Source organism: Lissotriton vulgaris, chromosome 7 (genome assembly GCF_964263255.1).
Source record: "Lissotriton vulgaris chromosome 7, aLisVul1.2, whole genome shotgun sequence".
NCBI lineage: Eukaryota > Metazoa > Chordata > Amphibia > Caudata > Salamandridae > Lissotriton > Lissotriton vulgaris.
The window spans coordinates 727,619,552-727,631,551 of NC_141695.1; the positions used below are offsets into that span (position 1 = coordinate 727,619,552).

Consider the following 12,000-nt stretch of genomic DNA (forward strand, 5'->3'; position numbering starts at 1 on the left):
GGCAGGCATGGAGGGCCCTTTCAACTTCCTCCAAGGTAAAACTCCAGGTTCCTTGATTTAGGATAAAGAGTAGTGGGACAAGAGGCAGGTGTTTGTGATAGTTCCTCTCCCTCGTAGACATGAGCAAAATGCCCAATCCAGTCCGCTTCTGGGATAGCTATCTCAATTTTAGGGCCAATCTCTTCAGCAAAAAAGGGAGTTCTAATTATCTTCCAGAAGCCTGCACTGTCGTTATTTACAGAAGCTACATGCAAAGCATCCCAGGCCTCTTGTTTTATCGTGTTCTTCCTGTCTCTGACTGCTAATTTATATAAACTCCTCAGTCTCCTCACCTCCGAAGTACTTCTTGGATTTTTATGTAGTTCTTTCTTTAAGAGTGCATAGGCTTGGGTGCATTTAGAATCAAACCATCCTCCCTGGGCTCTGTTATTTTTATTCTGCCTAATAGGAGAATTCCTAATTGTATTAGTAATTGTTAAAAAAGAGGCAAGAAGAGTTACAGGGGTGGTATCATCACCCAAGCAGATCGTTATCTCTGACATACATTTACCAAATACTGTTTTAAGTATTTCTGTTTGATCAACCATGGCCCATCGTAAGGAGTAACCATTGGTAGTACCAATAGATATGTTCTCTCAAACTCGAACTCTTTTATTAATCCTTATGGTATTCTTCGTTGGCAGTAGGATGGCCAGGCATAGAGGGAAATGGTCACTAAGTGAATTGTCAGAGACTTTGAAAAAATGGATTCTATGAGCATGTTTATAAGTGGCAAGAACATAATGGTAGAACAACAACCTCTACCATTAAATGTTGGAGGGAAAGGAGATGGCAATACACATAGTTCATTTGCAAAACCAAGATCAAAGTTATTAAGTACTTCATTTAGTTGTTCACCCAGAGCAGTATGGATGAAATAAGATGAACACATGTCCTTGTCCCATAACGCTCGGCATCGATTATCTTCAGCCTTTCTGCATAGAGTACAGTTAAAATCACCTGCCAAAAGTATCATCACATCTTTCCTTCTACTTTTAACCAGGCAGGACAATTCTTTAGACATATTGTTAATTACAATCCATACTTCACTCAAGGGGATATTATTATAAAAATGTAACCAACGCAATCGAGGTAACAGAGTCCAAATCAAGTTGAAAGTAAACATCTTTGACAGGCCCTGTAACCAGTTTTAAATTCAAATTATTGGAGAGATAAACGCTCAACCGCCCCTTATCTCTCCCACTCATGCCCTCAACAGCCGGAGTCTGAAATGCCCTATACCCATTTAGATGGACTGGTTCCTTAGACCAAGTTTCCTGAAAACAGAGCAATAATTGGGACTGAATAAAATCCCACCAGAGTGGATTATTAATTTTTGATTTAATTGCAGCAATGTCCAGGATACAATATGGCATAGTGAGGATTCAACAGGGTTTGGAGCAGATACAGGAGGACTAGCACCTTCTAGTAAAGACCCATTAATTTGCACTATTTCAGAGGCGGCTTCAAGAATCGCCTGCCTATTGTTGGTTCCATCAATCCCAGCAATCCTAGACTCCCCCACCCTCTCATTTGCAAAGTCCCCCTGATTAAGCATATTTTTATGCTGGACTACTTCACTAGTTAGCTTTACAAAGTTCACTATCTGCAGTCAGTCTTTAGTTTACAGGCCACTCAAAACCTCAAAGTGGTTTGTTGTCGGTATACGGTATCTTACTTGTCTAGCACCCAAGTAGTTTTCGGCTCAACGCTGAGGGCCTGGGTACATTACAGAGTCCATGGGGCGATAAAAGAAACCCAAAGGTAGGATGTTAATATCATCGGTCTTAACCGCCCCATTAAAACCCCTCTCAATGATGTTACATACAAAGTGCGGGGCCCTGAAACACAGTCTCCATTTAAGGATTTGGGGGATGTACCTACCCAGCTAACCCTTCTAACCATTTTAAATTCCGAAAACAGAGAGTTTTTAAATCCTGTCCTAGTAGTTAGGAAATGAAGGGATTTGTTCCTCAGCGCCGACCAGTGTTCAAACACAGTGGGGGGTAAAACTGGAACATTAGCTAAAACAACTGTATATGGCATGGCCTCTGATGGTAAATTTAAAGTTATTGAATTGTTGTTTGGGTTTTCCCGTTGGCCAAGTTGGTCTCTTCCTATATCACTATTAATGTTACCATTACCATTACCAATGTTACCATTAGTGTTAACCCCCCGTTTGGCCCTTCTGGATTTGCCTCACCGGTTCCCCTATTACGCGCTGGGTTATTGTGTTCTAGTATGGTATTAGCCTCCCTGCTTTTTGATTGTCCGGGGTTAGCCATAACCCAAGTCATACCATTGGAATTATCTATCCTTTTATCGGGGTGGATGAACTGGTATGTTGGAATGAACCCTCCGGGCATATTGAACAGGTGTTATTCATCATCTACTCTATTTTAGCTACACGAGCTTCAATAGTAGTGATTTTTAAGTGCATAGGCTCTAAAAGAGTTAACATCAATGTCTCAATTCTTCCCCAAAAATTCTCATCCTTCTCAGGTTTACCTGGTCTATTTCGATCAAGATTGCTAACTGTATGGCCCTTTGGTCTGCCTGCATTGTACCCCTTTTCCCTTTCCTTCCCGGAGGGTTAGCAACAGCTTTACGTTGATTTGGATTAACTTTCCAGTTAGAATTATTGTTGTGGGGTTCCTCAATATTTATATGGTTGCATTTATATTTCGCCTTTTGCCCTCTAGTTATTACGTGCGAGCTTGCATTGTTATGCCCTGGTGACGATACTAAAATAGCACTTGAAGGGGAATCTAATCCCACCTGACCTGGAGAACCAGCAATTAAAGAGGGGGGCTCATCATTGACTGTTACATTCGATGCCAGCACTCTACTGTCAGAGAGAGTCTACTGGACGGGAGAGGGGGTTCAAGAGACAGTCTTCGCTCAGTGCGAGCAATTTCGTGGTTAAGAACGGTTTCTACCCTTAACAAAAAGACATCTAGCGTCCCTACAACAGACCTGCTTTTAGGGGCATTGTTCTTATTCATACTTTAGGCAATAATATACAGGGAATAAACAGTAAATTTAAACAGTACCACAAGACTAATAAGAAAGTACCAAGTCCAGCTTCTTAGAGGGGTGGCCCGGCCCAGCCCCCTACGGCCTCGGACGGCCTAAGACGGCCCGCCCTTGTCCCGGGCTTCTTCCGGCACTGTACGAGTGCGTCCCACACCGCAGGAGGTCACGGTTCCTTTTATCCACCTCCTTGTGTTCTGAATGGGCGTGCGCGGAGCTAGTGACGCTGGGAGGTGTAGTCCTCCTCCCCTCCGGCGTCCGTCCTCGATAATATGGCCCCCGGTGACTCTCAGCGGTGGCAGCTGCTTTCCCCAGAGGTGCCCCAGCAGGTAAGTTCAAAAGCTGACTCTCACCGGTGGTCGGCAATTTTTAAACTGAGCTCCCGTATCTCGGGAGCCCAAGCGTCCTTTTGTCCGCCTCCTGGCACTCCTGGTGCTCTGATTGGGCGTGCGCTGCGCTAGGGACGCTGGGAGGTGTAGTCCTCCTCCCCTCCGGCGTCCATCTGCGATAATATGGCTCCCGGTGACTCTCTGCAGTGGCGGCTGCTCTTCCCAGAGGAGCCCCAGCAGGTAAGTTCAAAAGCTGACTCTCAGCGGTGGTCGGCAATTTTTAAACTGAGCATTAAATCTAGGGGTTCCCATATTCTGTGAGGCATCGGGGTTTGTATAACTTGCATCATTGGAACCTGTGTCTGCAATGGCACTTGCACTTGATTTCCTCCTTGCATTTGGCCAGGTCCGCTCACTCTATATGGATAAAACCTTTACTCCCTCTTTCAATGCCCAATTTTTGTTACAAAGATGACAAGTGGTCGACCTCTTCAATTTTGTGACATCTACACTAGGATTTGGATTGATCAGAACACCTCTGGCCCTACCTTGTGAAACACCAACTCCTTCTTGTGCACCTTGAACTCCAGCTTTTAACACAACACCATTCATTCCACTCTGGTTTCCTACAAATAGCTGATTCTGAAAACCTCTCTGTTCCAACCTCACCTAGGCAAGCATGAGCTTCTCCTTGAATCTTTTCTGCTTTATTTCTTATTATCACGATATAATGTTTCATACCTCAGGATCTCATCAGCAGGTTTTGTGTGCCAGTAAATCAAATTCTGATGTATATGCATACTAATCTCTGGTTTCAATCTTCAAGTTGCTTCTTCTCTCTTCTTTCAACCAAAAAGCTTCCGATGCACCCATGGGAATGCATGAACTCCTTGGTATGGAACACAGTTGTGACAAGGTGTGGTCGACACCAGAAGAATACACCAATAAAGCGGACTGGTGGGCTGCAACATCCCCCTCTCCCCATCTTGTCTCTTCCCAACAAGACGACTGGAGTTCAACATCTCTTCCACTACTGGACGTCATGTTAATGTTAATGATAATGTGTTTCAATTTTAATAAATTGGTTCCTGGAGACATAGTTAGTATTTTATCAATTGTTGCAATTATCATGATATGTGGCTTATACTATTCATCACGGCAAAAACTCCCTTTGTTCTGTAGTGACCACAGGGCCATGGACGTGAGTGAATTTTGTGTTTTTGATTCATGCATATGATCAAAGTATACAAAATTCCACCAACCTCCAATTCAGGAGTCCTTCTCTTAATGGTAGGAGAAATATTTGCAAATCTCAAATGTATTTGGTGTTGTCACGAAATCGAATTGAATTTATGCATTTCTTTTGGCGAAATTAACAGAACCAGATAACTGACAGAAAAAAACACAGATACATTGAGAGAAATAGCAAAATGCAGTGTTTGATTGGAATCTACTTTGTTGTGGGTAAAAGAAGTTCAAATGTAGCCACATTAGTAGTTTATAACAAGGTGGTTTATTGTTCCAGTAACAGAAGATGAAGAAGAAAAATAAGATAGTAAATAGATAGCTGATAACACCACCAGGAGCAGCCTTCCTGCTGCTTAGCCTACAGACACCAACTGACACTCAGCACATCACCAGGCACCCAATCATTCTGTGACATCACCACACATTCCATCACTCATCCTGGCTGAGCAGTAGGGAAGATGCTAGTAAGAGATAGGAGAGGCGACAATCAAGTCACAACATACTCATTGTCGACAAACATAACCCACACACTGGTGAGTGCATGACTAATGTGATTAATAGAGATGAACCGATGTTAGAATTTTCTGAACTGCCACAGTTCCCTCTCACGAGCTCTAACACATAATGTCTACTTACTTCTATAATGGCAGCATCGATGCTTGCTTGCAGGAAGACAAATCCTTTCTGCCAGTATTTGGCGGCAGAACAGAAATCTGTATAGTTGTAGCACGTTTCTGCAGAAAAGGGTCAAACATCATAAAAACATGAGAATTCGTTTTCACAAATGCAAAGTTATCTCTGAGAAGGTGTTATTGACTAATAAAATACATACTACATATGTATGTGATGAAGTTTAAACTGAGTTAATATTTGCATGGTTTTGCACTAAGATACAAAAAAGCAAGTGCATTTTACACCACATTTTTCTTCATGTTAAATGACCCCCTAATCCAAATACTAAGGGGCAAATTTATAGATGAGTGGTGACTGTAAATGTGGGAGTATGTATTACTGTGTCCTTCAGTGGAGAACTCTCCACCAGAATTAATTGCCATTATACCTGTATGATCTTTTTTTCTGCTGGCAGTTGTTAATATGCTGATAATCTGCCAATGGTGATTTACTACTTTCATTATAATTCAGCTTATTTACAGTTACCATTGTGAGAAATTGAGATATTCGTTGAGGGGAGTGAACCCCTACTATAGCAAAAATCACAATCATTGTCGGGTTGAACCATAAAAGGACCCTAAATTAACCTGTGCTTATCCTCTGGTAGCTTGGCGCAAAACCAGTCAAGCTTTAATTAGATGCAATGTGTAAAGTATACGCAGCACACAAGCAATAGTAAAGTAAAAACACAATACAGGAAATATCCCAATTACATTAAAATAAAATAAAAGGATAGTACCGTGAAATGTAATTAAATATTTGACACCAAAATAGCTAAATTCTAATCGGTAGAACCAGAGATATGCATTTTTAAAGATTTTAGCTAAGTCTACTACTTAAAAGCGCAAAGCGCCCCTTGCAGTAATCTGGTTCTGTTTGACCTGGGTGAAAGATCAGGCCGTCTTCGATCGAGCACAGGTCAGAGACGGGGAACAGATAAGTCCTGCTGAGTAAGTTACCTTCTCAAAGTCTGGAGTAAAGAGTCTATTAAATGGTGGAGGAGTGCTGCAGATGATCATCCATGTAGCAGGTCGGACGTTGCAGACGGTCAGTGCTGTGGTGCGAAGATCGTGTTGGTGTCGCAGACGGTCATTGCTGGATTTTCACAAATGCACATCTCACAGTTGCTGGTGGTTGCTGTAGCGTGAAGAGTCGGGCCCACTGGAGCTTCAGGTTGGAGGTCATCATGGGGACAAGATTGTGGTAGAACTGGCCTGTTTGTAGTCGCAAAGAGGCCAAAACTTCAGGATTTCACCTTCTTCAGAGGAGGAGTGAACTCTGATGCCGACCAAGGTTCCAGGATCTGTGGATGTGCCTCTTGGGGTTCACTCTTGCAAAGTCCAGCAGGGCTCAGGCAGATCCAATTGCAGGCCTAGGCAGGTCCAGTTGCAGCATGTTAGGTGAGCAGTTGCAGGGAGGCCACTAGTTCTGAACAGGAGGTCAATCAGCTGACCCTTGGATCACTTCAGATGAAGGGAGCAGGTCAAGTCTTCCTTCTCAAATAGCATGGCAGGCCTCAGGCAGCAGGGCAGTCTTCTGGCAGCAGGGAAGTTCTTCTTCTGTAGTATCCCCAGGACCAGAAGTGTACTGAATAGTGGGTCTCAGGGTCCAATATATTTTCCTGGTGCCAGTTTTGAAGTGGGGGAAACTGCTAGATGGTTTGGGAATTTCCGTTCTCCCTTCCCTGGTCCCATGATGTCTGGGGTGACAAAAAGCAATTGTGAAGTTCTTTGTGTGTCCAGGAGGCAGCCCCTATTGAAGTGCAAGCGGGGTATGTGACAGCTCTGTCCCCACCCATCTGGTCAGGATGGCTTATCCTCCCAACACCCAGTTCTCCTTTGTGACACGTTCTGGGCGGAATACACAAAGGTCAACTGCCAACTGCTCCTAGCTATATGACCCATGATGCAGGCACCAAATGGTAAGGACAGGGAAATGCTGACTTTTTAACTGTGCAATTTTTAGTATTGTGACTTAATATCTGACTTTACCATTAAAGAAGAGTTTAATTTGCAATTTTCTATAGGCCAAACATAAAATTTCTACTTGTTCCCAAGCGAATCATATCACTTGTTAAATGTAATAAGGTAACTGTAGTAATCACACAACTCCAGGTTGTGTCCAAATGTACCTATTTCAAAAATCGATGTCCTCAGCAGAATAGCTGCTTACACAACACTGTCACAACATTAATGCTGCTTTCTCCAGAACTCTAAGAATTAGACAATCTAAGTTCTATCTGGACATTCCAGTTCAGATACCACTGCAGCATGAGATTAACACTACACATCTTTTCCCTTATGAAAAAAACAAAAGGAAATAAAACAATAAATGACATAACATAACAATTCAATAACAAAACAAATGTGTTCAATCAAACATGTTCAGTACTATGACAGCTACCCCAAATGCCCTGCCACTGTGCAAACATTTCCAACACTCGAAACAGTTCCATTCTCTAACACAACCACATTACGACTGACTTCAACAACCCTCAATGGAGTGGAAAATGTACTGTCTCCCTTTATTAACACACCACACTTCTTTGTAACAACTCAATCACCTACCACAATGTTAGGTTCCCTCACACCTTTCCTTTTGTTTTAATTCTCTTCTGCACCCTTCTGCTTTATTGTGACACCAGCTTTAATAGTTTGATGATCTATCCACAAACGATCTTTGGCAACCAACCAAACAGGATTCTCCTTTCTCCCAGGTTCTTTACCCTTCAAAAAAACAAAAGGGGAAACACCAGTAACAGCATGGGGAGTAGTTCTGTGTGCCCACACTGATTTCTTCAACTCCTCTTTCCAGGATGATCCATTGGCCAATGACAATTGTATGTTGTCCATGATTAAATGATTGATTATTTGCTTGTGGTCTAAACAAAGCTACCCTTACGAGAAATATTCCTCACTTCTCCATAAATTCCTTCATCTGTCGTGAAACAAACTGTACACCGTTGTCTAACACAATGGTTTTTGGCACCCCTTCTTCCCAAAAAACTTCTTCTAGAAAATCCATCACACTCTTAGAATGGATTACGCTCATGGGTTTAAACACAAACCACTTATTAAGGTAATCGGCAAGCACCATAATAAACCTATTTTCAATACCCAGTTTATTTATGGGACAAAGAAAGTCCATATCCAACTTTTCCTAGGGCCTTGCTGCTATTTCAACACATTTCAATGGAGGTTGCCTTAATGTTTTGAGATTATCACTGTTGGCACAGGCACAACAATGTCTCACAGCGTCCTCAAAGATACTATCCAACTTACACCACCAATAAGCTTGTCTTATTCTTCTCTTGGTCATGTTCCTCCCAGGATGCCCCTCATGAGCCAACTGGACAATCTGATCCTGAAGTGCCATAGGAGTGACAATGCAACTCCTCCTCATCACCTTATTGCCCAGGATGCCCATCTCCTCTCTGACTCCCCAATACAATTCCATCTGATCATCATGTCGTACATTACATTACCAACCATCCCTAATGCTCTCTTTCACTTTTCGTAACACTAAATCGTCCTCCATGGCAGAATTACATTCTTCTTTTTTTAATTCTACACATTCATGAATTCTACATCCGTCATTCACGTCAATTTCAACATCCACCATTTCAAATGCAACCCTCTTGGTAGGTAAATGAGAAAGCAATCTGCCACCACGTTCTTTAATCCTTTTAAGTATTCCAATTTAAAATTGTATTCCAGGACAGACGAAATCCATCTAGAAATCCTAGGAGCAACTCCACCTTCCAAGCCTCTATCATAAATTCACCAGTGGCTTATGATCAGTTCTAACTAAAAAAAAAAGGCAAACCCCAGAGAAAATATTGAAAATGTTTGATGCCCCAACAACACACAAGGGCTTCTCTTTCAATGACTGAGTAAGACCTTTCAGCACCTTGCAACCTCCTAGAGGCAAATCCAATAATCCTTTCTTGTCCATCCACAACTTGAGTTAACACTGCTCCTAGTCCCACGATACTAGCAACTGTAGTCAAGTAAGTTTTTGCCATAATTTCAAAATGACCGAGAGACGGAGCTCCTATAATACTTTCTTTGCTTTCTTGAAACGCACTTCACTTGCATCATTCCATTCAAATACTACTTTTTTTCATCAACAATCTCAGTGGCTCCACTATTTCAGTGAAGCTCTTCACAAATTTTGGACAATACTCGGCTAGCCTAAGGGAGGACTTAAGTTGATCTTTACTTTTAAGACAAGGTGCATCACTTATTCCCTGGACAATACTTTGTTTGGGCTGTATACCTTCACTCGATATCACGTGTCTCAAGTAAGTAACACTTTCTTTTTAAATTGACATTTTTCTCGCTTAACAGTTAATCCAAATTGATTCAAACGTCCCATCATCTCTTCCAGCAACTCATTATGATGCGATTCATTTTTCCCAGCTATCATGATATCATCTTGGAAATACCAGACATCTTTCAAACATTCAAGAATTTGCCTCATCACCCTCCTATTAAGGTCTCCTAAATCAATACATAACCTGATCTTACCACCCTCCTTTGGTGCTACGACGATTGGAGCCAACCATTCTGATGACTCAAAGGCCTCAATTATTCCCTGACTTAACAACTTATCCGATTCTCCTTGCAAAGAAATTTTCATCAGAAGAGGGTCATTTTGCACCTTATGTACTACTGGAATGCTCCCTTTTTAAGAATTATTTTGTGAGAAAATCCTTTCAGTAAACCTAAGTCATCCTTGAACACACAAGGAAATTTCTTCAACACCCACTCGTCAAACGTATCCACAGAGTTCACCCCTTGCAATTCAGGTAATGATACAATTACAGAGTTTCCTGCATTAGGATTCAAAATGATCCCCAAATCTTTTTGATGACGCCATCCTAAAAGGTTAGAGCCCAAATTAGTAAAATACACCGACAATACACTACTTGTCCCTTAAATGAAATATTCATCCATCTTATGACCAAAATGTCCATTTCTTTTTACACCAAAACCTACTGCTTTTATGTCAGGTGCGAACCAATTGTCATACAAATCTTTAAATATTGTGTCCTTTGACACCAAAGTGTACATACTCCCCAAATCCACCAACAGTTTTACTTGCAATTTACCCAAGCTTACCATGTAATGTGATTTTTATAGTTTTGAATCACTTTCTTTTCTTATAGCATTGGATTCCCTTACATGTGTAACATTTGTGGAAACAGCACATTCTTCTTCATAAATAGATAAAATTTCAGTAACATTTTCACCGACTTCCTCAACCTCCTTAACACTATTTTGTTTATATCTAGTTCTACACATTTAAAAAAAATGTCCTTTCTTCCCACAGTTACGGTGCACAACCCCTCTTGCTGCACATTTGAAACTTGTAGCAATACGTCCAGGGGCTCCACAACGAAAACATTTTTATCTCCCTTGTAACATTTTCTTTCTTTTTTTTTAATCTCTTTTATTATTTTGTTTTATTACAACAGTGACAACAGCCATCAGCATTACAAATATTGCATGTATAGTTCTTAGGTGATACCTATTAGATATATTCGGACAACAGTTGCCTGACAATCACTTATACAGTAGTCATATATTAAATCGGTGCCTCTTCTTAGTGCCCAGTTATTATGGATAGTTGACACCAGGAGCTGGAGTTAACTGCAGGGACCAGTGTAAGCTGTGGTTGCGATATCAAGGTGGAGTGGAAGGAGAGCGGAACTTGGAGTAGAGCGGGAGCCCATCAACCCGCCAGTACATGTTTGCGAGCTTGTTGCTTATTGCGCCTATTTCCTAGGCCTTGACCATTTTAATTTTTTGTTGTTTATCCATATACCTTGCTGGGGCAGCAGTATACAATGACTGGTGTCACAGTGGCGGCTCTGATTGACCCTGAGACCCTTCTAACATGTACAGTGCTACTCGTCCGGAACAGGCGCCGGTGCAGGCTGGACTAGTGGGTGTTCATATGTCTGCAGCGCTAAATGTATCCCTTGCTTCCCATTGTGCGGCAATTGGTGTTTTCCTATGTCCGATGTTCTCTTCGCGGCTAATTGCTATGCTTTCTGCCTAGCCCGCGCAAGTGTGGAGTGTCGCCAAACTTGGATGTGGGGGGGGTTCGGACGCCTTCCAGGGCTTCGTGATTAGCCTTTTGGCTGTTAGTATACCCAGATCTAGAAACCTAGATGTAACCTTGGTGTTACGTGTCCTGCGAAACTGATGTAGTAAATACACAGGCCATTCAAAGGGGATTTCCCGCTCAGTGCTGTGATGTAATGCTTCTGATCCCCCCCTCCAGTATGTAGTGAGGCTGGAGCACCTCCACAGCATATGCACCAGGTCTGCATCTAGTACTGAGCACCTGGGACAGGCAGAATCAATACGATGAAAGTATCTGTTGAGTTTGGCTGGCATATAATACGCTCTGCGTGTAATATAAAATTAGATCTGCCTAAATTGCATGCTCCTAGGGATCTTAACTGGGCTTGCCAACACTTGCCCCCATTCCTTGTCTGAGAATTGCCTGCCCAGGTCTCCCTCCCACTTGCGCCAGAGAGGGTCTAACTTGACAGCTGCATGCTGGCGCAGTGACGCTGCGAACCACCGTGTCAAATGCCTACATTTTCCCATTACATGCAAATACTGCATGGGAAGGTGCACTGGTAATTCTGTTGTTAGATCACCCC

At 42.2% G+C, this 12,000-nt stretch overlaps 1 protein-coding gene across 2 annotated transcripts in view; it reads right to left on the minus strand.

The window, feature by feature from the left end:
- LOC147702338 (ATP-binding cassette sub-family A member 9-like) overlaps nt 1-12,000 on the minus strand; it is a 1,822,583-nt gene that overhangs the window by 1,749,170 nt on the left and 61,413 nt on the right. For both annotated transcript variants that reach the window (XM_086930970.1, XM_086930969.1), the window contains exon 4: nt 5,286-5,383. In XM_086930970.1, coding sequence (XP_086787096.1) covers nt 5,286-5,383 — 98 coding nt within the window. The remainder of the gene's footprint in view (nt 1-5,285; nt 5,384-12,000) is intronic.